The sequence below is a fragment of the Pongo abelii genome, chromosome 16 (genome assembly GCF_028885655.2).
Source record: "Pongo abelii isolate AG06213 chromosome 16, NHGRI_mPonAbe1-v2.0_pri, whole genome shotgun sequence".
Classification (NCBI taxonomy): domain Eukaryota; kingdom Metazoa; phylum Chordata; class Mammalia; order Primates; family Hominidae; genus Pongo; species Pongo abelii.
Window position 1 is genome coordinate 84,720,084 of NC_072001.2, and position 27,000 is coordinate 84,747,083.

Sequence of the window (27,000 nt, forward strand, 5' to 3'; positions counted from 1 at the left end):
ATAAACACAGACATAAGAATATGTTTCATAAGTAAAATGTTTCTAACAAGAAATGTTCAGCTGTCATTGTCTGTTGGATGTTAGGTAAGACACTTAGCTTCTCTGCAGTTCAGTTTTCTCATCTTCAAAAAGGGGAAAATAATAGGAGTTACTTCATGGGTTTACTGTAAGGATTAAATCAGTTACTACAGGGAAAAAAGTACTTGATATCTAGCACTATTAAATAAATGTCACATATTATTTTTAATACTGTATTTGTAAGATATTTTGCAAAATACAGTGGCTCTAAGAATTTGACAGGAGGCATATTACTTTCTACCTCTCAATTGCCATGTATTTTACTGAATGATTATGAAGAGAGTGTTTTCTGGATGTATGGAATGTCCCAAGTTCTTGTTTTTTGTTCGTTTGTTTGCTTGTGTTTTAACAAATAGCACTATTCTGGTCCAACAGGTAAAATCAGTTCCTCAGTGTCTCCAAGGACAGGATTGCCATGGGCTGGGAGGTGCCATGGGTGAACAGACTTCCCTACTTCCTGCCTCCCCAAGGGTGGGTCTGCAGTCTAGGGGATGGCTGTGCTCCTGGGCCCAGTGTCTAAGTGAAAATTAGGTGGAAATGGAGGGAGGGTGGCGAGCAAGGACAGACTGGCCAAGGTCCCCCGCAGCCACTCCTGAAGTCCTCACTAAGGAGAAGCAGCCTGTCCTCCCAGCCTTCCCCCAGTCCTCCCTAAGAGTGTATTCTACTGGTTTCTGTGCAGATTTTTTTTCGGCTGTGACCAATAGTAGCTTAAACATGGATTATTTTCTTTTTAATTTCTTCCTGCAAAATTCTTAGGAAACCGTTAAAAGTAATATCCATGTGAAATAATAATCTTGGAAACATCCCTTCTTAATGCTTATGTAACTGTGTTTGTTATGGTCGTGTCCCATCTAGACTAAGTAAATTAAAATCTTAGCCCAGATGAGATGTAAGCAAAGGCAAGAAGAAACTTTGATACCTACCAAATCATTCCTTGGTTGTAGACTAAATGTAGCACATTCTCAGCTATTTTGAATTCTCCATATTCAGGCTACAAGAGGAAATAAATTTGTGCATTAAACAAGTTTCAAAGTTCTTTGCATGAACCAATTAATTACAGACACCTATATAGACTTCTTTGCTCTTATGAACACTTAGAGATCAGTGTGCTTGTGGGGCCATCCCAGCAAATGGTAAATGTTAAGAAAGGGGTGGGGCTGGGCATTGTAGCTTATGCCTGTAATCCCAGCACTTCGGGAGGCTGAGCAGGAGGATCACTTGAAGTCAGGAGTTCGAGGTTAGCCTGGGCAACATAGTGAGACCTCATCTCTACCAAAAATTTTTAAAACTAGCTGGGCATGGTGGCATGTGCCTACAGTCCCAGCTACTTGGGAGGCTGAGGCAGGAGGATTGCTTGAGCGAGACCCTGTCTCAAAAAACACAAAAAACAGACAAAAAAAAAAAAGGAAGTAGAAGCTCAGCTTTTTGCACCCGTCTCTTCCCACTTGTATTCTCTTTCCGTGTGTCCCCCTCAACTATGCTGGACTGTTTCCCAGCCACAGCATGACAAAGGATGGATTTGGCTATATAAACTTTCCCAACAGGCACAGCATTTTACTTACAAACTTGCTTTCCAGATCCCAACACCAGTAGTCACTTAAGTACCGCACGAAAAGTCCTCGGAAGAAGTCTATGAGAAGAATGCTCGCCACAGTGAAGAGCATGTCAATGATGGAGAGCTTCAGCATCTCCTGAAACACAGGGCGTCCCTGGATGCCACCATGCCCCACCCTTCCCACAGTCACTCTTCCTTCAGGGTGCTCCTAATCTCTGTTCATTCCTGTGGGCCCCAGACAGTGGGCCCCTCCAATGGCATCTTCATTTCTCATCTTTGTAAGCTGCAGTGGGCAGAGGACTGGCCTTCTGGTACATAATGGGTGCTCAATAAATATTAGGTAATTTGAATTCAAATTTTATCTGAGGCCAGCATCACATGAAACTAGGAAAGAATCTAAGGTCTGTGCTTCTGAGCTGCAGGAGACTCGAGGCTGGTGACTCATTTCCATGGGATAATACCTTGGGGTTGAGGTTTTCTGTACAACATGGTTAAGGGTACAGATTTTGGAGCAGATTCCTGGGTTCAGGACTTCATTCTGCTCTTTACTATCTGTATCCTTGGGCAAGTCCTTGACCACTGTGCCTCAGTTTCCTCATCTGTGCCTATAAGGGTGGCAATAATAGGACTTCTATGAGGACCAAGCATTTAGAACAGGACCCAGCACATGGTCAATATTGGCTGAGTCTTTGCACTGATTATTTTTCTTTTTTAATTTTGAGGCTTGGAAAATCATAAACCTCACTGTACTTTTCTTTCTTTTTTCTGTAAGATGGGGCAGTGACAGCTCAGAGAGTTGCTGGGGTTAAGTGATGAGATGGATATGACAGAGCTTTGTAAGGGTAAAGAGAACCACCTGACCAACGTATGTCTCCCAGCACTGGTCTTGTGGACTCTGAGTGTAGAGGCTAGTCTTGTTGGCCTTTATGAGAGGCATGGTGTAAGCTGAAATGCTGGTCTCTTCCAAGGCCCATGTGTTGTTTCTCCTGAGCCCCATTCCAGGCCGAGATGTGGACCATTTCTCTTCTTCAGGGGCTGTCCTGGTTGCAAAGAAGGTGGTGGAATCTATCCAATGACTTGTGTTATTTTTGGTAGCCATTTCCTGGGGAGAGAGAGAGAGGGAGGGAAGGAGGGGAGAAAGAAAAATGGCGGTCCACATATTTGTAAATGAGAATCCATCATGGACCCCAAGGGTGTCATTGCATTGCTTGGGAGTAATCATTCATCCTCTTTCTCTTTTCTAGACCACCACTTGACTAGAGTAGGCCCCAATAAGGGAACACAGAGGTGTAATGGATAGTATTTATTCGTCCCTAGTAAGGGTCAGAAACTGTTTTAGGTAACACATGTTAACTCTACTTATCCTCACAAGAGCTTTAGATAAGGATTATTAACCCATGTTCAGATAAGGAGATAGAAACTCAGTGAGTTGAAGCCTAATACTCAAGGTCACGCTGCTAGTAAGTGTCAGGTAAAGACCCAGGTCTATGTAACCTCAAAGCCCCAATGCAGAAAAATGAATCTCTGTGACCTCGTCTGCCTATAAGCCTTGAAATTTGATGTTAGTGTGATATGACTTGGGCAAACAACCCTAAAAGAGCACCCCCTCTCTTTCTCCCTTTCCTCCACCATTCATGATATCCTTACAGGTGGGGCAGGTTGAAAGTGGACATCAGGCTGCACGTGATGCCTCACACGTGTAATCCCAGCACTTTGGGAGGGTCAAGGCAGGGGAATCGCTTGAGCCCAGGAGTTTGAGACCAGCCTGAGCAACATGGTGAAAACCCATCTCTATTAAAAAAAGAGAAAAAAAAATACCCAGATGCGGTGGCACGCGGCTCTAGTCCCAGCTACTCTGGAGGCTGAGATGGGAGTATCACTTGAGCCCAGGGAGGTTGAGGCTGCAGTGAGCAACGATTGTGCCACTGCACTCCAGCCTGGGCAACAAAGTGAGACCCTGTCTCAAAGAAGAAAAAAAAGGTGGACACCAAAGCCACTCTAGGTTGGGAGCAGATACTCCTGCTGGGCTGGGATAGCAAGTCCACTCTGAACTGTTCCCCATGAAATGATTATTCTGTCCTGACTTTCTGAGTGAGTCCCATGGCCTGCTGCTCTTCCTGCGATCATTTGCAATAGCTGTTGATAGCTTTTTCCTGATGGGATTCAAAGAAATGGGGTAGTATGATACAAACATCCAAAAATTCTGGAGTTCTCATCCCAGCACCATCACTTACTAGCCAGGCACCGTGGCCTGAGTTTCTTTATCTGGGAAACAGGGATAATTTTTCTCTCCTTACCTTGAGAAGACTCCAGCAAAGTCAAGTTTTGCACATGGTTATGGAGTACAAGTATAAGCAGTGATCCTGTCCACGATGATGACCCTGGTGTTGGGAGGAGGTAGCAGGGAGGGCAGAGGTGGGGCAGACAACTATCTGGGATGGGCACTCACCTCAATGCTCATGCTATTAACTTTGTCCAGGAGAGCAATGATCAGGCTGTAGAGATTTCCCAGATACAGCACAAGGACCCTGAAAGCCACAAGCCCACCTTGAGAAACAAGACCATGGCACACAAGTCCATGGTTCTAGAGCCCCCACATGGTTCTAGAGACTGTCATGGATATATTAAGGCAGTGGCTGCCACACTTGGTTTCCTCTAGAATCACCTTGAGGGCATTTTTAAAAAGATAGAATTCCAGAATCTACCCTTAGAAGGTCTGGAAGGGGTCTGGAAATTGTTTTACAGCCTTTCCAGGTGATTCTGCTATAGCCCATCCTTGGATCTGTACTTTACAAACACTAGTGTAGCAGAAAATGTGAGTTTAGGAAGTGGGGCCCTAACGTGTGGTTTATGAGTCATGCTTTCTGGTTTATGAATTGATTTCCCATGCATTATCTCATTTGATCCTCACAACAGCTCTGTAATAATCCCCACTTAAGGGACAAATGTATTGAAGCGCAAAGGGAGCTAAGTCACCAGCCCAAGTTCACACAATTAAAAAGCAGCAGAATGCAATTTCAGGACCTCAGTGCTCTGCTTCTGAAATACAGGCTGGATCCCTCAGAAGCACTGAAAAGCTGTGGGTACAGCTACACCCTGTCAGCCACTGGGAGTGAATGGAACCTGCCAGCAACAGTCTGGATCAGCCAATGATCAAAGACTTGATGTCAGCTTCCCCAGTGCTGGAAGGTTTTGGAAACACATCATGGAATTTCCCAGGATGCGGCCTTGGGTGTTACTGGAAACCTGTCTGGGAAAATGAAGTGAGAAAGGAAACGACAGGTTTATACACACTTCAATGAGACAACATCTAGCCCTTGCAGAAAAATGAAGCCAATTGATGGGAGAATCGTGAAACCAATTGAGAAAGTTGATGGGAAAGCATCTTTATCTTGAGGAAAAGACTCCAAGTTGAAACCATCCCCCCAGGCCTTCCGCATCTCCTCAAGTATAAAGTTGACCACCCGTGTGCAGGCAGTGGGCAGAGAAACAGGAAAGTGGCATCTCCAGGGGACAGCATTGTAACTCACATGGGCTCTCCCTCTGAATTGGGACGGGATTCCCGTGGGCACAGTGCATTTACAGTACTGAGTACAAGGCAAGCCCCTCAGTGTGTATTCAGTAAGTGTTGGCCAAAGGAAGGATTGAATGCATTTCCTCTCCTGCTGTCTTGGCATTACCATCACTCTGTGCCTTGGATAGAAGGTAACACAGTCTGCTGGTGAGTTAATGGAACTGAAATAATATGTCTTATGCTTATTACCAGAATTAGCCCTAATTTGTCTGGGGGAAGTCTCTGATGCCTCTGTTTCTCTAGTTTTCAACATGAATAACGAGGCCAATTTATATAATAGCATTGCCTTTAGACCAAATGCAATAATGGAATTGATTCCACCCAATACTTGCTAGTGAGGAAGGAGCTTCTCCCTTGCAGGTCAAAAGATGTGTTGGGTGGAGCAGAAAGAACCGGGAATAGGAGCCAGGGGGCTGAGAGGTTCATCCCAGATCTACCCTGGGCCATGAAGGTTTGACCAACTGCATGCTCTTCCTAGTCATGTTTTCTCTCTTTGAAATGACAGTTGAATTTCAGGGGTTGGAAATTATAGCCTTCAAACCAAACCGTACCCTTGCCTATTTTTGTCTGTAAAGTTGTATTGGAACACGACCACACCTGTTCATTGTCATATGGTCTGTGGCTGCTTGCATGCTAGAACCTTAGAGTTGAGTAGTGGTGATAGAGACTGTGTGACCCACAAAACCACAAATATTTACTATCTAGTTCTTTTTGGGAGATGTTTGCCAATTCCTGAATGAGAGCAAATCTTCCCAAAGTGGTCTGGAAAATTAGTTCTGTAGAATGTTATTAGGTGTTACAAGAGGAAACGGGGAGAAACTAGTGTAGACCAGGTTGAAGGTGGGAGCAGGTAAGCAGGGCTCTCACTGCCTCCCTCTGCCACATTCAGTTTAACAATGCCTCACCCAGCCCTACTACAGTAGCTGTATTTGTAGATGAAGAGACCATACTCCAGGGAGGACAGGCAAATTTTTCAGGAAAATACTGATAAAGCCAGCACTCAAAATGAGTGTGGTTGTTCTGACTCCCACAGAAGGTGTTCCAGGACATCCCCTCAGGTGCATCAGCCTACTGTTGCTCAGGTTTTCCTCAACCACCTGCTGTCACAGCCACTGACTGTCCTAGCAAAGCTTCCAGGCATATCTATAAGGAACTCTTTGAGTCTGTACTTTGGGGGAACTGTTCACAAAGCATTGACTGTTCTTCTTGCGTCTGGAAAAACAACATGGGTCCCTCTCACCACTCAGACTTAAACCACTGAGAAAACAGAACAGTGGGGAAAACCAGACACACTGCCAGACCTCTTCTTGGTTCCCTTTTGTTCATTTGTTTGTTTGTTTGTTTGAGATGGAGTTTCGCTTTTATTGCCCAGGCTGGAATGCAGTGGCGTGATCTTGGCTCACCGCAACCTTGACGCAACCTCTGCCAAGTGATTCTCCTGCCTCAGCCTCCCGAGTAGCTGGGATTATAGGCATGTGCCACCACGCCCAGCTATTTATTTTATTTTTATTTTTTATTTTTAGTAGAGACAGGGTTTCTCCATGTTGGTCAGGCTGGTCTTGAACTCCCAACCTCAGGTGATCCACCCACCTCGGCCTCCCAAAGTGCTGGGATTACAGGCATGAGCCACCACGCCCGACCCTTGGTTCCCTTTTGTGTCCTCTTTTTCTGCCTGCTCTTCCTTTTTTCCTTTCCCTTCTCCTCCTCCTCCTCTTCCTCTTCTTCATTCCTTTTCATGCATTTCTTCTACCCTTGTCATGCTGGTCCTCCTCCTCCCTTCGTTCTCCTCTTCCCCTGCCTCCTCCCCTATCCCTCCTCTTGGGTTATGCTTTTCTTGAGTTGCATCCATAGGTAAAGCTCTGTGCTGATTGTCTGAGAGAAAAGAAGCAAGCCCTGGCTCTTGAGGCACTTACATTCCCACTGTGGGTGGGAACATGGGTGAGCCACAGGTGGCATTTCTGGGCAGGACTGTTGTACCTTGCAAGCTGGAAGCGCAGCGTGGTCCTGGGGTGGTACATCTCTAAGGCAGCAATGAGGTCAAAGGCTGACGGTGCTATCATGGTGACAAGGGAGACCACCACACTGACCTGCTGAGAGAGCATATGCCAGAGCCAGGCATTCCCAGGACCCCCCACCAAGCCTTACCATGTGCATTTGATCTCTTTCCCTAATATTGGATCAGTAGGTATCCACAGAGTCCTTGGATCCTCCATGGAAAATCCCCCCAAATCTCTGCTAATTGGCTTTTTTCAAAAGGCGGCCACCACTTTTTCACGGCCTTTTTAAAAAATTTTTTTTTGAACTCTCCTTAAATGTTCTGAGGACACTCGTACATGCCATTTGGGATTCACTAGGCCAGGTGCGGTGGCTCACACCTGTAATCCCGACACTTTGGGAGGTTTGTGAGGCCGAGGCAGGAGAATTGTTTGAGGCCAGGCATTGAAGACCAGCCTGGGCAACACAGCAAGACCTCATCTCTACAAAAAAAAAAAAAAAAAAAAAAAGCTGGCACATGCCTGTGGTCCCAACTTGTTGGGAGGCTGAGGCAAGAGAATTGCTTGAGGCCAGGTGTTTAAGACCAGCCAGGGCAACACAGCAAGACCCCATCTCTACCAAAAAAAAAAAAAAAAGTGGCACATGCCTATGGTCCCAGCTTGTTGAGAAACTGTGGCAGAAGAATTTCTTGAGCCCAGAAGTTCGAGGCTGCTGTGACCTCCGATTGGATCACTGCACTCCAGCCTGGGCAACAGAGTGAAACCTTGACTCAAAAAACAAAAAGGATTCACTAGCATTTCTGCCACATTTTCCCCAATTACCATCTCACGGTATTTATACTTGCCTGACCTTGGATGGAAGATGGAAATAACTGCAACTATTACCAATAGAAAAGGAAAGCCTGAGAGGTAATGTAATATTCTTTCTGTACATGGAAGATTAATTGTCTAGAGAATTATGCCTGGCTTTTGTTTCTCTGTACTTAGAGCAGAAGAAAGAGGAGTTTTAGCTGGTACAGAAGATGTTTGAGATAAAATAAGAAATAATTTCTGAATATATCTTTAAAAAACTATTCATATTTCTATCTGTAAACATACAAGCACACAGTAACTCAATTGGCATAAAATAGAGGCATGGGAAAAGATTATCTAGGGTAGACTCAGATTTTGATAAATTACTGTACATTGATAAATATGCACACGGTAAATTGATGACCATCTTACACACCTTTCTTTTTAAATCCCAACAGAGGGAAATAATTTTCATAGAAATGGTTGGAGAGGTGCTTTTTGTGCTATTTCTGCCTTTCAAATCTGTATAGATAAATTGGGCCAACCTTTCAGGACAGTGGTCTTAAAATGAATATTTAGAATTCCAAAATTGTTCATAACCGTTCACTTGGTGATTTTCTATTTATGGGAATATTCACACAACGGGGGTTGTGGGGGAGATGATTGTTTAAAAAACAAACCATTTGTGAAGAGCTGGTTCTGGAAGCATTATTTGTCATTTAGATATTCAGAAACTACCTAAATATTCACAAATGGCACCTGGTCAACTTTAATCCATACTATGGAATAAGTGCAGTTGTTAATTCCAGTCTGCAGGAATGTGGAACATGGATGTGAAGAAACAGATGTGCAAAAGGTAAAACACAGTCGGTGAGGCTCAAAGGTAGAGAACAGTGTGAATGCTTGAAGGTGTTTTTGAATCATACTCTTTCCCAAAGGAGATGAATAAAATTGCCAAGCCTTAGTGCTGCCCTTCTGGCTCAAAGTCCTTATAGTCAATGCTCTAGGACAAGAGGACTAAAGTTTTTCCCTAGAGATATTCCCACCTAACTTACATAAGAAACAGAGAGGCAGGCTACTTTTCTGTCTGTCTCTCTCTCTCTTTTTTTTGAGACAGAGTCTCGCTCTGTTGCCCACACTGGAGTGCAGTGGCGTGATCTTGGCTCACTGCAGCCTCCATCGCCTGGGTTCAAGCAATCCTCCTGCCTCAGCTTCCCGAGTAGCTGGGACTACAGGTGTGCACCACCACGTCCGGCTTATTTTTGTGTTTTTGGTAGAGATGGGGTTTCATCATGTTGGCCAGGCTGGGCTGGAACTCCTGACCTCAAGTGATCCACCTGCCCCGGCCTCCCAAAGTGCTGGGATTACAGGCATGAGCCACTGTGCCCAGCTGTGTCTCTTTTCTAGGGTGCTGCAGGTAATGGCAGTGGGTACCTCATTCTTTTCCCAGAGTGTCAGCTCCTTCTTCGACTGCTCCAGCTTCTGGGACCGGTCCACCACAAAGTAGATGAGATAAATGCTCCCAGCCAGTGAGAGAAGCACCAAGATGTTGGCAATAATCCTCAGGCAGATGGTCACTGCCCTGGGGAGAGAAGCAGGCATGAGAATGATACACAGGGTCCTGCTCACAGTACCATGATGCAAAGACAACACTACTTGGGGACTGGAACACATCCATTGCCAAGAGGATTCTCTGCCCTGAAGCATCAATGCTCTTCCAGCCCACCCCACCCAGCACCCTAGAATTCCTAATTTTCTAGGAGATCAACAACCAGTCATAAATTCAACCAGCCTGCATCAGTGGGGCTTGAAACAAACACAAACAAATAAATGCCTCTGGTTTTAGAGTCAGAGTATTTGGGTTTCAGTTCTAGCTTCGCTACTTAAAATTGGAGTCTTATGGTATGCACATTAAAGATATAGGAATTCAAGTAAGTGTGTTCAGCAGAGGGAGGGAGGAAGGAAGGCAGGGAGGAAGAGAGAAAGGGAGGACACATGATTCTGCCTGTCATCCCATATAATGAATCTGACATTGTACAGTCATGTGCCACATAATGGCATTTTGGTCAATGACGGACTGCGTATATGACAGTGGTTCCATAAGATTATATTGGAGCTGAAAAATTCTTATGGCCTAGGACATTGTAGCACGATGCATTGCACTCATGTTTGTAGTGATGCTGGTGTAAACAAGCCTACTGCACTGCCAGTTGTATAAAAGTATAGTACATACAATTATGTACAGTACGTATTTGATAATGATATTAAATGACTGTTACTGGCTTATGTATTTACTATATTTTTAAAATCATTATTTTAGGGTATACTTCTACTTATTTAAAACAAAATGTTAACTGTAAAACAGCCTCAAGCAGGTCCTTCAGGAGGCATCCAGGGTAAGGCACTGTTACCATAAGAGATGACACCTCCATGCATGTTTTTGCCCCTAAAGACCTTCCAGTGGGACAAGATGTGGAGGTGGAAGGCAGTGATATTGATTATACTGACCCCGTGCAGGCCTAGGCTAGTGTGTGTTAGTCTTTTGTTTGTTTGTTTTTGTTTTTTGTTTGTTTGTTTGAGACGGCATTTTGCTCTCGTTGCCCAGGCTGGAGTGCAATAGCGCAATCTCAGCTCACTGCAACCTCTGCCCTCTGGGTTCAAGCGATTCTCCTGCCTCTGCCTCCTGAGTAGCTGGGATTACAGGCATTTGCCACCACGCCTGACTAATTTTTGTATTTTTAGTAGAGACGGGGTTTTCCCACGTTGATCAGGCTTGTCTCAAAACTCCTGACCTCAGGTGATCTGCCTGCCTTGGCCTCCCAAAGTGCTGGGATTACAGGTGTGCGCCACCACATCCGGCCTGGTCTAAGTTTTTAACAAAAAAAGTGTTAAAAGTTAAAAAAAATTAAAAATAAAACAAAGCTTATAGAATAAGGATATAAAGAAAAAATGTTTTTGTACAGCTGTACAATGTGATTGTAAGTATTACAAGTCAGTTTTTTTAAATTTAAAAGTTCATAAATAAGTGACAGTAAACTAAGATTTATTATTAAAGAAACTTTAAGAAATAAATTTAGTGAGGCCTAAATGTACAGTGTTTATAAAGTCTACACTAGTATGCAGTTGTTTCCTGGGCCTTCACATTCACTCATCACTCATTCACTGACTCACTCAGAGCAACTTCCAGTCCTGCAAGCTAATTCATGGTAAGTGCCCTATACAGGTGTACCAATTTTTAATCTTTTATACCACATTTTTATTGTACCTTTCTATGTCTAGATATGTTTAGATACACAAATACCATTGTGTTACAATTGCCTACAGTATTTAGTACAAGTAGCATGCTGTTCAGGTTTGTAGCCTAGGAGCAATTGGCTATACCTAGTAGTGTGTAGTAGGCTATACCATCTAGCTCTGTGTAAGTACAGGCTATGATGTTCACACGAGGACAACATTGTGTAAAGACACATTTCTTGGAATATGATCCTGTCACTATGCAACATCTGACTATTCTTTTGGTAGTTTCTTAATTGTCTTTTCCCTTTAGAAGTAAGCTCTAAGCTTTTTAGCCTTTTTCAGTGCTGTTATCTTCAGCTCTTAAAACAGGCTTAGCATATACGGATGCTTCATAAGTATTTGCTAGATGAATAAGTAAATAAAGGAGCAACTAATTCCCCATGAGATAGGAGATACGGGGCTCATCTCTTTCCTAATTTGGTCTCACGTCTCATATGCCTCTGATACTGAGGGCAGATGTGTGAATCAGTAATGATTCTAGTACTTATATACATGTTTCTGGTTATAACTGAAACACATCCATTTTTTTCTAACACTGGAGGACAACTCCCTGTCTGACTTCGATTGGCCTATTTTGAAGGCACCTTCTTCTGCCAACTTTGGAGCTTGTCTTAGCCTGGCTAAGGCCTGGAATCCCAGGCCTTTTTGCAGGTAGTTTATTTGGGAAGTGATCCCAGAAAGCAGGAGTGGAGATTGATCCCAGAAAGCAGGAGTGGAGGTCCTGGAGTGGAGCAGGAGAGAGGAGCCATCAGTACAAGGATATGCAATGGGGTTGGCAGCAGCTAGAGGCAAATGCAGGGCCTTCTGAGGGGCTTATGAAATGCCTGACAGAACTGTTTGCCCAGTGTGAAATAGGAAAGCATTTATTCTATTCCCAGCAGTTCAAGGTAGCTCCATGAGCATTCGCTCCCAGCATTGCACCCAGCCTCGTGGTTGCACATGCATGTGTGTTGACTGGGATCTTGTGAGTGCCCTATGCAGCAGCCTCAGAAGATCCCTGGGGCACCAAACAGTGGGTACCAGCAAGGGGTACATGCGTGCAGCTGGTGGTGGCCTGCACAGTCCTGTCCAGTAGCAAGGGCTGGAGAAAAGTATGGCCAAGAGGATTTGAAGGGGTGCCCAAGGTATACTATCTTCTCCATGAATTTTCTACCCGCTGGGGACCTTGGGCACGTCACAACTCTTCCCTCTACATGTGTTTTGGCCCTTGATTTGCACAATGAGGAAACATTCCCAAATGAGATGATAAATGTCACTTTGCTTGGTAAAAATAACAACATGGCACAGTATGTTATTATTATTATCAACTCTGGTGGAGGAGCGCTACAGAGAAAGAATCAGATGGCAGAATCCCATAGTTTTATAGGTGAGGAACTTCAGGTTCATGAAGTTCAGGAGCATTTCCCAGGTCATCGACATTAATGACAGAGAGGACTAGAATCCATGTCTTCTGACTCCCTATGGACAGCCCTTTCCAACTCCTCCCCCACTCCTAAGCTCCCTCATTATTCCAGAGGCTAGGTGTGTTTCCTTAATTCCCCATGTCCTTTTCTACAAGTCCTCTAAACGGGCTTTCTGCACTATAGAAACTAATCACGAGGGCTAAATAACCAGTAAGGGTGTGGGATGAACAGACCTACCTGTCTCCATGAGGTCAGGGCCATTGCCCTTCCCTGGGAATGGCTTTCCGTTGCATTAGTTCTCTGGTTGAAGGGCTTCACCCTCACCAGCATAGCTCTCAAGACCTTGAGAAGAATCTTGAACCTAAGAAATCATCTTGAAAGGCTTGTGAACACCAACTGGATAATATTTGTGTCTTATGACTTGTTTCTAAATAAAACTAGTCTTACCAGCATAAGTTGGTGCTCAAAATACCTCTTTTATTATCTAAATAAAAGAGTAAGAAATAAGAAATTGGTCAATTTCAGACCCTGTCACCCTTGTTACAGGATCTATGGAAGGAGGAAGTCGTCCTAAATATTGCTAAGGAAAATCATTCAGTTCCCTCAGATCACATTATGAGAGAGGAAGAAAGAAGAGCTGCCTGACAATTATGAAAATAAGATATAGATGATCTGGTAGTTTTTGTACCAAACTAAAAATAAAACTTATCAATGAATTCAACATGGGGAGTAATAATACCTACAGGTTTTTGCTTTTCTTTTTCTCCTGTTCTTCCAGTATAGCTTCCTTTAAGAAAAATACATACAGCAATAAAAGCTTAGCATCATCATTAATTATAAATCATTAGAAATAATTTACCCAGTAATTTAGCTCATACCTTCATTGTCTAAGACTTTATTCTGTAGGATTCAATTGATATAAATGAATTAGATATCAATGATCTAATAATCAATTGAAAAAAGATATTGGTGGTTGGGAAGAGGGATTGGGAGATAGCATGGCTGTAATTTAAATTATCTAAGTAGATTTTTTTTCTCAAAATAGTGCACCATTTAGCTGTCTGTATAGTTCAATAGAGCTAAGTCTCTGAATATTTTTGATTGCATTATTTTCTAAGTTAAAAGTAAAAGCCTATATCCCTCACATATATGTATTCGCTTATTTTCAGGTTATATACATGCAACATGGTAATAATCCATGATGTAAATTATCTAAAATATACAAACTGAAATTTTAAAAGGATAAAATGGAGAAATTTAAAAAGAAAGGAGTTTCAAAATGTTTCTCCCTCCCTTCATTGAGTCATTTGGTACATTTCCTGGAGCATGTTCACCTCACTTTGGAAACAACTGCCCTGGACAATGAACATCAATGGGAAGCGGATGGTTCTGGCTTCCAGCTGAGGGCCAGCGGCTAGCTCTGACCCCGAGCTGCCCACCCCCACAGGCTGCACAGGCTCATTCACTCACCCTGATGCTGTTCACTATGGCAGCTGTTTTGCTCTCTGCAGCCTCTGGGTTTCCAATGAGGTAGTCCCAGGCACAGAACACCCGCCAGCAGAAGGTGTAGTTTTCGTTGGAAGCACTGGCAAGGCTCGTGCGGGAGTTCTTAGCCATCCTGCGAAAGAGGAGCACAAACAGGTCATAGGAGTCTCAGGAATAGGGGGCTGTAGCTAGCACCCACGGAGCCTTTGTGTGAATTAGCATAGGCTGCACCCCTCTGGGTGGACGCAGCTCCTCGGGTCACAGCTTGGACAGGACAGCACCGACTGGATTTCTGCCCATGCTTGTGACCTCAGCAACACTTTGGAACAGTGTGAAAACTGCGATGGCCCGTTATTATATGAGTTCATTTGACAAGGACTCCCACCACTGTGGTGCCCAGCAGGTCACTGCAGGTGTGTGTGCCCCAGGAGCCAGCTTTTCTCATCTCTGTGCAGCTGTGATTATGAAATAAAATTCTTTCCTTTGAATCAGTCTTCTTGGAGCTCCTTCCCATGGGAACTCTACCCCATGGGACTCCACATAATGTGCTGAGTCCCTCTTTCACACATTTATTTAGATAATTTGAAGGCAGGCGTCATGAACCCTCCTTAGGTGAAACTCCCCCTACTTTTTAGAGCCTTTCTCCTGTAATAAGCTCTCCTCTCCATCCATATTTCTTGCTTCCAAGTTTGCTGTAATCTGTCTCTTACACTGTATGTCTAGTAAAGGGCCCGAGTCTTCCATGTGGGTCCTAGAAGCCACCAGGAGCTAAGCTGGAAAGCGTCAGGGGAACTGAAGGCCCCCAGGTCATTATGCACCTCCTCAAGTTTTGTTTATTTGTTTATTGTCTTTTTTACCCCAAGTGCTTCTATCTGCATTTTGCTAACATGACACAAGGGGGTAGGGTGATGAAGGGTGGTTACACAAATCAAGCAGAAGCAGCAGATGAGCCAGCGTGGGTGGGGCCAGCTTTTCCCCAGGGTTTGGAGTCTTCCTATCAGTCTGCATTTCTCTAGCTCCCACACAGAAGACTTGGTGATGTTCTGAGCCAACCTGCCCATTTTACAGGTGAGGCTCAGGGAAGGAAGGTGAGTTCCTACAGGTCTCACATTGGGGGTGGTGCAGGGCTCCTAACCCCCACCAGATTGCTTCTTTTGCATTTTGCCTCCCCAGTGATGACCTAGAGGTGCCAACTGCATCACAGCACAGACAAGCTTGGCCTTTGCAGAATTTGTAGCTAGGTCACAGGCAAACAAACATACAACCAAAGGAGGACGTTTTGCTTTTTGCAACCTCTGGTCACCTAGATCATATTGCTTATGTCCCTATTAGTGCAGCTACCACATTGTCTAAAATTACATGAACTGGTAAATCTATATGATTCCTGTATTTCCAGGCGCAATATAGGACCTAGTACGAAGCAGTAAGTGTTCAATAAGTACTTGTTAAAATGAACATGCCTCTTTTAGCCTTGGTTCTTCTCATCTGTAAAATGGATACAGCTATGCCTTAACTTTACAGGGCTATTGACAAGATTAGATGACATTACACATATCATAACGCTTGATATGTATTTTGAGAAATCGAGCAGTCATACTTTTTTAAAAGAATGATGAAGCTGTAAGCAAACACTGCCATCCCCACTAGGAAATACGCCAAGGGCAGCCGGTAACCAGCTCTCCCGATCTTCCTCTCCCTGCCATAATATCCATAGAAGAGGACAGAGTACTGGAGGTAGCCCTGCAAAGAAAACACTCAGTGTCATTTCTGCTTCCCGTTCACAGGTCTCAGAACTGTGGCCCATTCACCCCTTCCCTCAAGACAAGAGTGTGGCCAAGCATCAACCTCACCCCCAGAGACCAGACGGTGTCCAGGTCTTGGGCAGACGAAACCTGCTCCTTGGGGATGGTCTTCCTGGCTGTGCTTCCAAAGGGCTGGCCTGCAATCAGCTGGTGAGAGAGGAAAGCATGTCATGTGGTCCTCTGGGTGGGAGGGGACCGGGAGAAAATGAGAGGTTGATCTCCATGTGCTTGTGAAAATGCCACACATAAGAGATCTCCAGGGGGTGGATTTCTGCTTGATTTTCATTAATGAAAAATTAATCTTGAGCGACCAGATTTTCTTTTTGCCTGATTAGAGCTCACCTGGATGTACTCTCTCTGAGCTAGACATGGTTTCTACGGGTGGATTATTAAGGCCCCTGTTGGGAAATGGCCCATTTACTTTTTGAGGATGAAGTTTAGTTGAGAAATGGATTTTATTTCTTTATGTAAATGTAAGGGGCACTAGTGCGGTTTTGTTACATGGATATATCATGCTATGGTGAGGTCTGGGCTTTAGTGTACGCATCATCTGAATAATGTACACGGTCTGGGTATTATTTCAACTTTGGGCTGGCAAACTGGCTGGTTGGCCAAATCCAACACGTGGCCTTTTCGTATGGCCCAAGAGCTAAGAATAGTTTTGCATTTTTAAGTGGTTGGGGAAAAAAATAAAAATAATTTATATAAAATTCAAATTTCAGTATTCATAAATAAAATTTTATTGAAACACAGCTACATTCACTGGTTGATAAACTGTTTGCAGGTGCTTTTGTGCTACATGGCAGATTTGAGTCATTGTGACGGACACCAAATAGCCCATGAAGCCTAAAGTATTTATTCTGTGGCCCTTTACAGAAAAAGTTTGCCAAGCCCTGCTTTACACAAACACATATATTTTCATCCCAACAATGATAACCAGAGGAGCCATTTTATGCGACGGCTGTAATGTCTCCTCTTTTTAATGAGTGGTACTTTTTTCTTTCCTGAAACATCTTACCTCTGGAATGACAATAAAAGCACCTGTCATAATGGTGAGCACAATATTAATTCCAAATAACCATCTCAAGAATATGAAATAGGAGGCAACGCCAGATCCAAAATGACCTAAAGAAAGACAAGATAATGAGAACAGTTTAAATAAAATCCTCATAGTGCAAGAAGTCCTACAAAAAGAACTCCATAATTTTTCTTACATCCACGGGACATAGAGTAAGAATGCCATTATTGTACCAATCGGGGTGTTCCTTCCTAAGTGTTAACTTAGACAGATCAAGATGCCCCTGAATATCTATCAGTTCTATAGGCAGGAAAAGTCTCTAGTTTGCCTAAAATGCTATTTGATAGTCACTTCCCTAATGACTTATTTATCTAAAATGGTCTTATCAAATTTACAATATTTCATGTATGTTAACAAGTATCAGCATCTTTTAAGAATTTGGCATATTTCTTATCTATTTTGCATCATTTTGAGAATTTCGAGGATTTTGCTAAGGGTCTTTTTGCCTTAATTTCAAGATAAAACACCATTTGCTAGATGTTCACAATAGTGGACAGTGGGTGAAGGGTACACGGGAATTCTCTTTCCAACTTTTCTATACATCTAAACTTATTCTAAAATAAAAAGCGTAGTAAAAACAAATTTATATCTATTGAGAAAATCCTAGAGCATAGAAGAACTCAGATGAGGATGTAGGCAACAGTTTGACAGCATTCTGGAGTAGGTCATTTATGTCATTAAAAAAAAACTCTTACATTTTTATTTCAAATCTAGTTTATGTTTGTCATAATGAGTAGCAAAACACAAAACATCAGAAGGACAAGAAAAATTACCTATTCTGTGATCACTAAATTAAAATCATGATTAGAATTAGTTTCTATTAAATTTTCAGTGTAACCCTCCACAATTATTCTATACAAATAATGTTCTTGTATAAGATTGGCATTTCTCTCCAGCATACATCTTCAATTATCAATATATTACAAGCATTTTCTCTTGCCAAAAATACTCTTCTATAAAATAAATTTTATTGTTCCATTAAGTAAATTTTCCATAACTTACTTAAACTATTCCCCATGACTTGACATTTAGGACATTTCCAACTGTTCACCAGGGTGAATAGTTCTATAATAAATAATTTCTGTCTAAGGTAAGGTTTCCTAGAAGCAGAGCTTGAGAAAGGGATTTGACTACAGGTGATTTGTTGAGGAAGCACTGTCCGTAGAGAAGTTGTGAAGGAGTCAGGGAAGGTCAGGGGAAAGAGCCAGGGAAGGGCACGATCTTAGCTGCAGCCTAGCTGAGTCTATCCCACCAGGAGCTTTGCAGCATGAATTGTACCACTGAGTTGGTCCCACTTGGAGCAAGGGATCAGACTTGAATGCCCCTCTGTCAATGGTCACTGCCTCTAGACTCTAGGTGGTGAGTGGGGGATTGGGGTGATAGGAGGTAGTCCTGGGGCATTTCTCTGAAGGGGAGCAGCTGAGTGACAAGCAGTCCATACTCAGCAGCTGAGGAAAGGGTAGACTAGCCAAGGAAAGGCAACCTGGGTACAGCACTAATGGCAGCTACTACAGCCTTGTTTGTTTAGTTTATTATGGTTTTCTCTGTTTTTTTTTTTTTTTTTTTTTTTTGGAGACAGAAGCATATTACCAAAGTATACAACATTTTGAAGACTTTGGTACATATTAAAACTTTTAAAAAAAGAAATACTGTCCTAATTTACATTTCTGCCAGCATATCAAAGTGCTTAATTCATTTAAATATTCAACATGTTTTTCCCAATTTGTCATATAACTTTTAGCTTTATTTTTTATATATGTAAATTTTCTTTTTTTAGGTAATTAAATATAACAGTACTTTTTCCTCCTTCACTTTTATGATTAGATATGTCTCCATTCTGCAATCATACCATCAATTTTAAGTGAAGGAGTTAAACTTACTCTTTAAAACAATTGAATCGATTGTTCCAGTGATATTTATGGAGTAGACTGACTTCAATAATTGTTGCATGCTAAAAGTCTAAGTGTATTCCTATCTGTTCCTGAATTTTTTGCTTACTCCTTTGATTTGCCAGTCAATTCCCACACTATGCTATACTGCTTCAATTGTTGTAGCTTTATGATATACTTTAATATCTTGATCATGCAACTTCATTTGCATTCTTCTTTATAATTTTTTTATTAATCTCTTGGATATTTTTTCTTCCATATAAGTTTTATGATCATTTTGTTAAATACTTGGAAACAATACATTGAGATTTTTATTTGATTGCATCAAACTTGTAAATTAATTTTTGGAAAATTAACATCTTCCAAATATTAAATCTTTGTATGTGTTTTAACAAGACTTTTCTATCCTGTGGTATAATTTTACCATAGGATATTTTGGACTTATTGTTAAGTCTCTTCCAGGTATTGTGTGTGTCAGTGTGATCGTAGACATGATTTATTTATTTTTTGGTGTATGTTTTCTAAATGGGCACAATTATCTCTATGAAAATGCAGACTTTTGTATTTGTATTTTGCAATTCTTTGAGCTACCCTCTTATTCATCGTCATAGGTTTTCACTTGGTCCTTTCGGGGTTTGCATTATATCTGACTGAAGGAATGAACTTTCATCGTCATAGGTTTTCACTTGGTCCTTTCGGGGTTTGCATTATATCTGACTGAAGGAATGAACTTTCATCGTCATAGGTTTTCACTTGGTCCTTTCGGGGTTTGCATTATATCTGACTGAAGGAATGAACTGGGAGAGAACAGCAGAGCCACAGCGGAATGTGGAAATGCCCACGTCGAGACTGTTCCCATTCTGGTAGGTGTTGGGGACAGGTATCTTGTCTTCTGGGTCTGTTGTCCCATATGGAGCCCGGTGACTCTGCTATGAGAGTGCCCTCAGCTGCACAGCATAAGGACCAGAACACAGCAGACTCTCCTTAGGCTGTGACTGGCCACTAGCATTGCATTCCTGCCCCACTCTCCAAGTGTAAATACTTACTCTCGATTTTCTTTATCCTCATTTCCCAGGGAATGAAGATGACCACAAAGTTACAGGCGAGACGAGCAAATTTCCGCCAGAGCTAGACAAGAGGGGTCAGGATTAGAGAGGTCACATTCATGAAGATGGCAATGGCTGTGCAGTACTAGGCACCTAAATGGAGTATACTAGACACTCCCTCTGGTACCTTTAATTATGGATTATGGCTTCATAGGCCTTTAAGCTGCACTAGAACCAAAGTAGCTCCCTTCTCTGTGCTCCTAACCAGGTGAATGGACACCGGCTTTGGATGAATAATGCAAGCTGCAGCCCCATAGAATATGCACCTCAATACAGACACCACCCGAGCTGTGGTACCTGTATTGAAGTGCATATTCTGTAGGGTTGCAGTTTGCATTAGCCATCCCATTCCTGATGCGGGGTATCTCTTGCTCTTTGAGAAAAAAATTTTTTTTTAACTTTTGGCAATTACATCTTAAAACCACAAGACGCAGTACAAATTACTCGAGGAGTGATATCTAAATAAATCCACTTGATCCTGTCATAAACCTAAGGGGGTTCTGAGAGTGCGCCCCGGGAATCCAGATGCCTAAAAAACTCCCTAGGTGATTACAAGCGCATCCCTGTTTAAGGACCAAGAGTCTAGAGCCTACCCTGAAAATGAGCCCAACCCTAATGTGTGACTCACCTCCTGCTACAGCCTCTTTCCTGGATAGAGCTGTCGGGGATAAGGTCTAAAAATTTGTCTTGTATTTTTGGCCTAGCGCGGTGGCTCACGCCTGTCCCAACACTTTGGGAGGCCAAGGAGGGCATATCATGAGGTCAGGAGTTCAAGACCAGCCTGGCCAATAAAGTGAAACCCAGTCTCTACTAAAAATACAAAAATTAGTCAGGTGTGGTGGCGTGTGCCTGTAGACCCAGCTACTCAGGAGACTGAGGCAGAAGAATTGCTTGAACCCAGGAGGCAGAGGTTGCAGTGAGCCAAGATCGCGCCACTGCGCTGCAGCCTGGGGGACAGAGTGAGACTCGGTCTCAAAAAAAAAAAAAAAAAAAAATTGTCTTATGTTTTTAAGATTCAATTGCCAAAAGTTTAAAAAACATTTCTCAAAGGCGAATAAAGCAAGACATGCCCTGACACTAGTTCTGCTTCCAACAAAGTTAGCAGGTTGTGCATTTTAACACACAAACAATCTGGGTTTGTGCTGGAAGCAAATGATATCATTGCAGAAAGAGGGATTACAAATGTAATTATGACATTCTGAACTATAAGACCACACATGGTCCCGGTACAGACATGTATGATAATGTCATTCTGGACGTGTCTGCTGAGGCCAGAGTGGCTGCTTGTAAATGAAAATCTGAATTTTATCAGAAGTTTATCAGAAGTTGTTCATCTTCTGTTCATGATTTGAGAGCCAACTCAAATACAGCTACTCCCATGAACACAGAATCTCTGTAGCCAGAAAAGAAATTCTCCTATTTGTAAACTCCCCTAGCAATAATTTTGGTCTCTCTCATAATGTTTATCATATCCTACCTTACATTACCTTAATTTTGTTCACCTGGCTTGTCTCCTAGAGTATAGAGAGGGAGATGGAGGCTTTCTGATCATTTATTCCCCCAGTATCCAGAGGAAAGGGTGCACCATCATCCTTTGGCAAGGGTTTGGTGTTGGAAAGCATTGAGTCTCTGGCCCGTTTTAAAGCTCTGAAGTCTAAGAAGCACAGAGCAGAAAGCCAGAGACCTGAGTTCTAGCTCTAATTTCACATCTATCTCACTATGTGTCTCTGGGGAAGTTATTTTATTTCCTTGGATTCCATTTCTCCATCTGCATAAGAACTAAGATTCGATTAGTGGCATTCAGAGTGCTCTTTAAATTTAAAGTTGTATGAGAATTTTCATACATGCAACAGGCTAAGGCCGGGCAACTTTTGTAGATGGGGGTAAAAATTCTCCCCCACCACCCCATCAGTAGTGCTTGAGGAGCCAGGGCCCTTGAACTCAGGTTAGAGAGCACTGGACTGAATGGCCCAAGATGCTCATTCTGGGAATGAGAGTCTATGCAAGTTGGCCTAAAGGAACTTCTTAAAGGAAAATGTGATTGAAAAAGGTGATTTGTTGATGACATGTTCAGTAAGGCATGGGGGAAAAAGTTTCATGCTTCTCTGATGATTTATACCAAATCTCCACGGCAAAAGCCTTGAAACAGGAATAATTCAAAATTTAAGAACAAAGCAAAATCAAAACAAAGAAAAACTAAACTTGGAAGAAATAGATCCTAATTGTGGGTTTGGGTTATTGAGCTTTGGTAACTAAGAATAAGTTCTTTCTTTGGAAAAGACTTACATGTCTACCCAGAAGATATTTAACAACCTATATGATAGTTCATGAAAAGTATATTTATTCATAGTATGTGTTAAGCACCTAGATTGTGTTGACCTATCAACCTGTCAACGTGAACTATCATACTTGTTGTTAGATATGTGATACATGCACATATCATTATACATGTATGTATCATACAGATCTAACAATATGTATGACAGTTTATGAGAAGTATATTTATTCATAGTATGTGTTAAGCACCTAGATTGTGTTGGCCTATCAACATGTCAACATGAACTATCATACATATTGTTAGATATGTGATACATACACATATTATACATACATACATATGTATGTATCATACAGATCTAACAATATGTATGACAGTTCATGAGAGGTATATTTATTCATAGTATGTATTAAGCACCTAGGTTGTGTTTTCCTGTGAATGCAGATAGTGAATACGACATGCAAGATGTCAGCTGGTGTGGAGTTTGCATTCAGGTAGAGACAAGGCAGCCACAAGCAAGTCCATGCCACAATGGGACACAGTCTATTAGGACTGGAGGAGAAGGCCCTTTAAACAAGGTCGGGGAAGGTCTAGCTGAGGAGGTCATACTTGAGCTGAGACTTGAATGAAAAGGAAAATAAAAAGAAATGGGAAGAGTAGCTTTCTAAAAGGGGAGAACAGCCAGTACAAGCTGTGGGTTAGCACGAGCTGAGTGTTTTACAGAAGAGGATGGAGGAGAGAGGAGCAAGATAAAAATCTGGACTACCTTACTCAGTGTAAAAACTCTGCTTGTAATAATTCAGCCCATCATCAAGTTATACCTTTAATACATACTGAGTTTACTATTGCTGAAAGTCTCAATAGCTTTTCATTGTTATATATATATTATAGGTCATTTGAATTCAGGTGAAATACTGTATTTCCTGTAGCGTTTCAGCTTATTTAGAGAAAACAAAAGAGCTTGGTAGTTCATATGTCTACAAAAAGATAATTTATTTCATAAACTCCATCATAGTGTGGCAGGAGTAAGGAGTCATGGGTGATTTGGTCATGAAAACAGATTAGAATTTTAAAGAAGATTTTTGTGAAGAGTAAGAAGAAAGAATGCCAAGATGTGTCCTTAGGGATTCTTTGATATTTTATAATTTTTCAGACATGTAAAATTTATGACCAGCTTTAATTTAAGCTATATTAAGAATATTTTTGTTTCAGAGAATCTAAAAAGAGTGTATCTGTCAGTTATTGTTTCTTAAGATAACAAACAAAAAATATAATAATCAACATTGGTGCAGGTATTATGAGACTAATAATGGCGATATAAATCATCAAGGCTTTTAGAAAATAATCTTTAAATATTTATCAAAAGCCAATAAATGGACCACAGTCTTTTCTATAGTGATTGCAATTCTGGCATTCACCCTAAGAAAAAAATTCAAAAAGATAGAAAAAAGATGTTCTTCGTAGGGCTATTAATAATAATGAAAAATTAGAAGCAATTTAAATATCCACCAATGGCCAAATGACTAATTAAATTAATATACATTTATCTGATGGAATACCATACAGTCATTGAAAACCATTAAATATAAAAACTGTATAGCAACATGGAAAAAATAATATAATGGTGTTATGTGAAAAAAGAGGCAAGACAAAAATGTATATACATTACAATTATGGTATGAAAATAATATATTTATGCAATGACTGATGTGAAATTTCTAAAATGATATTATATTGAGAAGTAGGGGGTATAGAAGGAGAACTTATTTTTCTTTGTTTCTACACATTTATGAAATGACTTTATAAGCAGATAATTTTCTTTTCCTTTAAGTAACTGAATGGGAAAAATAACAAACAAAAACCTTAACATTGTATTATAAAATGAGCATTGGCATATACCTGCAACTTTCTCATTGTAAGAAATACAGCTGTATACAGGGACACAGGGAATCAAACCTACGAATATGGGTGGGATTAACTCAGGAAAGGTGCTAGATCACTTTTGCCATCCTTTCTCCTGATGAATTAGGCTTACCCAGTTTCACACAGTTGGGAAGGGAAGGCATCTAGGACTAAAATCCAAGTCGGGAAATTCATACTTTTCAACTCTATCATCCTGATCTACAGCTGTATGATAGACTGGCACTCGCAACCTGTGTATGATGGCAAGTGTGATGGCAAACACAACCTCCTGGCTCTGGAGACCTCAGTGCTCACATGTGTGTGGTTTTTTTTGTTGTTTTTTGTTTGTTTGTTTGTTTTTTGAGAGGGAGTCTCACTCTGTCGTCCAGACTGGAGTGCAGTGGCGCGATCTCGGCTCACTGCAAGCTCCGCCTCCTGGGTTCACGCCATTCCTCTGCCTCAGCCTCCCAAGTAGCTGGGACTACAGGCGCCTGCCACCACGGCCGGCTAATTTTTGTATTTTTAGTAGAGATGGGGTTTCACCGTGTTAGCCAGGGTGGTCTCGATCTTCTGACCTCGTGATCCACCCCCCTCGGCCTCCCAAAGTGCTGGGATTACAGGTGTGAGCCACCTGGCCCAGCTACATGTGTGTTCTGTATTACCTCTGCACCTGCTGCTTGGTAGCCTCGGGTCCTGGTCAGCCTCCCTTCGAACTTCAGCACAATGTCCTTCGCTCGTCTAAGAGAGGAAAAACATGATGTGAACACAATTGTATCACACTTACAATTTCTGCAAAATGTGTAAAAATGCAACAGGAATAGGTTGCCATCTTGTCCTGAAAAATGATACAGCACAAGATGCCATGAGAGAATGGAGTTACACAGATACTTCATGGTCTAATTTTTGGTAATCAGAAAACACCTTAAAATTTTTTTCTTTAATATTTAAATGGATGCATAATTCAAAATGATGAATTTATACCAAAATTAGCTACAACTGAATTTCTTAAAGGCCTTCCCTGATTCTGGTGCTTGGCTGGGAATTCTGAGCTTTGGAAATCCTGGTGGCAGAGACGTGCATCTCGGCCTCTCCACTTAGCAATTTTCCTCTTGCAGTCAATTGCTTAAAAGTGCAAATCAGACCTGGCTTCAGAGAATCTGCCTCAAGTAAAGGTTGGTGTCTGATTAATGGGAGCAAGAAAGTCATGTCTACATAGACATGAACCATCTGATTCACCCCAAACAAACTTCTAACACACCGATTGATCACTCTTGAATTAACCTGATATCTCTGCCTAAATGTTCAGTCCTGAAAATTGACTAAATTCATTGGGATAGACAATTAAATTCATACCTTAAATGAATAACAGGATTAGAAAATAAATGTTAGTGCCATGGACAGACTGAAGTCAAAGGCTCTTAGAGAGATGAATGTCACCTTCAAGGTAACCTAATCATATACCACCCCATGCAGAGATGCTCATTATCTGATGGTTGGATGCCCTCTGCTTGATTATGTTCAGTGTTGAATAACTTAGTTCTTCTGAATTAGCCATTTTGCTAGTTTGACAGGTTTACTTGGGAGGGTGCCCTGGTCTGTGCATCACAGCAACCCCCAATAACACCCACTGGTCTGAGTCCTTCCTTGGAAAACACAAGGTACAAGCCAACTCCTTTATCCACAGACAGGATGATCTCTCCAAAACATTACCTAACCAGAGTTCTTGGTTTTGGATCTCTCTTCCTACCATTGCAACATCTCCATCTTAATAGCCCAACCAATGCATTGACTTCATTCTGGCCAGAACCAAAATGTAGGTCAGGAGCAAGGTTGATGTCCTGCCCCATACCATGACTACCATGTTGGGGCCATCTTAATAGAGCTGTCTGCTGCAAGTATTTAAAAGGTAAAAGCCTATCAAAGTCAAATAACAATTCATTTTATATCCTGATTTATTTATTTTTTTTCTGAAAACATTTAAACATTTTATGCACACCTATTTTGGGTCAAGCATAGTGGAATACAGAGTTGCCTAAAACAGAGTTTCCGCCAGGTGGGGTGGCTCACACCTGTAATCTCAGCACTTTGGGAGGCTGAGGTGGGAGGATTACTTGAGCCCAGGAGTTCAAGACCATCCTGGGCAACATAGTGAGATCCCATCTCTACAAAAATATAAAAAAAATTAGCTGGGTGTGGTGGCACATGCCTGCAGTCCCAGCTACTTGGAAGGCCATGGTGGGAAGATCACTTGAGCCCAGGAGTTTGAGGCTGTGGTGAGCTGTGATCCAGCCACTGCACTCCAGCCTGGGTGAGAGGGACGCCTTGTTTCATAACAAACAACAACAGCAACAAAAAACCAGAGTCTCTGCCCTGGAAGAGTTCACTACCTAATAGGGATGACAGAGACCTTTAAAGACAATGACTGAGAGACAGTGGGTGTGACAAGAGCTATGACAGAGGGGTGATTGGGTGTGGAGGTAGCAGGGAGGGGCAGCCCAAACCAAGGCCCAGTCACAGACCTATGCTGATTCCACAGGAACTGACCACTTGCTTCCTACAGGGGAAACAAGCATGTCCTGTATCCTTTTAGACAGGTGGCTCTTGCCCCAGACTCAGGGTTAGCTCACTCTGCTTTCATCTGCATCCTGCTATGCTCCCTTGATTCCCAAGCAGTCAGGGTTCCGTGCTTTTTGCACCTTCCACAGAAGCACTGTGATGAACCTCAGCAAGTCCAATGAGGGAAGTGTTGCTCCAGTAGTTTCTCAAG

General features: G+C 42.1%; 1 protein-coding gene and 1 long non-coding RNA gene across 15 annotated transcripts in view; one reads left to right on the forward strand and one right to left on the reverse strand.

Moving 5' to 3' along the window:
- The window catches only part of LOC103892572 (uncharacterized), a 119,352-nt gene that overhangs the window by 18,026 nt on the left and 74,326 nt on the right, over positions 1 to 27,000 (forward strand). For 13 of the 14 annotated variants that reach the window (XR_010137209.1, XR_010137208.1, XR_010137207.1 and 10 more), the window contains exons 3-4: positions 15,963 to 16,130; positions 19,693 to 19,810. This is a non-coding gene — a long non-coding RNA (uncharacterized LOC103892572). Of the gene's footprint in view, positions 1 to 15,962; positions 16,131 to 19,692; positions 19,811 to 20,022; positions 23,556 to 27,000 lie in introns of those variants that run through there. The other variant, XR_010137203.1, reaches the window with a different exon arrangement.
- TMC3 (transmembrane channel like 3) overlaps positions 1 to 27,000 on the reverse strand; it is a 42,082-nt gene that overhangs the window by 11,373 nt on the left and 3,709 nt on the right. The window contains exons 3-15 of the mRNA XM_002825752.6: positions 24,896 to 24,971; positions 19,994 to 20,075; positions 16,999 to 17,105; positions 16,029 to 16,127; positions 15,776 to 15,918; positions 14,164 to 14,311; positions 13,437 to 13,480; positions 9,428 to 9,575; positions 7,185 to 7,294; positions 4,083 to 4,161; positions 2,490 to 2,735; positions 1,641 to 1,769; positions 1,002 to 1,069 (exon numbers count right to left, since the gene is read on the reverse strand). Of these exons, the coding sequence (XP_002825798.1) occupies positions 1,002 to 1,069; positions 1,641 to 1,769; positions 2,490 to 2,735; positions 4,083 to 4,161; positions 7,185 to 7,294; positions 9,428 to 9,575; positions 13,437 to 13,480; positions 14,164 to 14,311; positions 15,776 to 15,918; positions 16,029 to 16,127; positions 16,999 to 17,105; positions 19,994 to 20,075; positions 24,896 to 24,971 (1,479 nt within the window). The remainder of the gene's footprint in view (positions 1 to 1,001; positions 1,070 to 1,640; positions 1,770 to 2,489; positions 2,736 to 4,082; positions 4,162 to 7,184; positions 7,295 to 9,427; positions 9,576 to 13,436; positions 13,481 to 14,163; positions 14,312 to 15,775; positions 15,919 to 16,028; positions 16,128 to 16,998; positions 17,106 to 19,993; positions 20,076 to 24,895; positions 24,972 to 27,000) is intronic.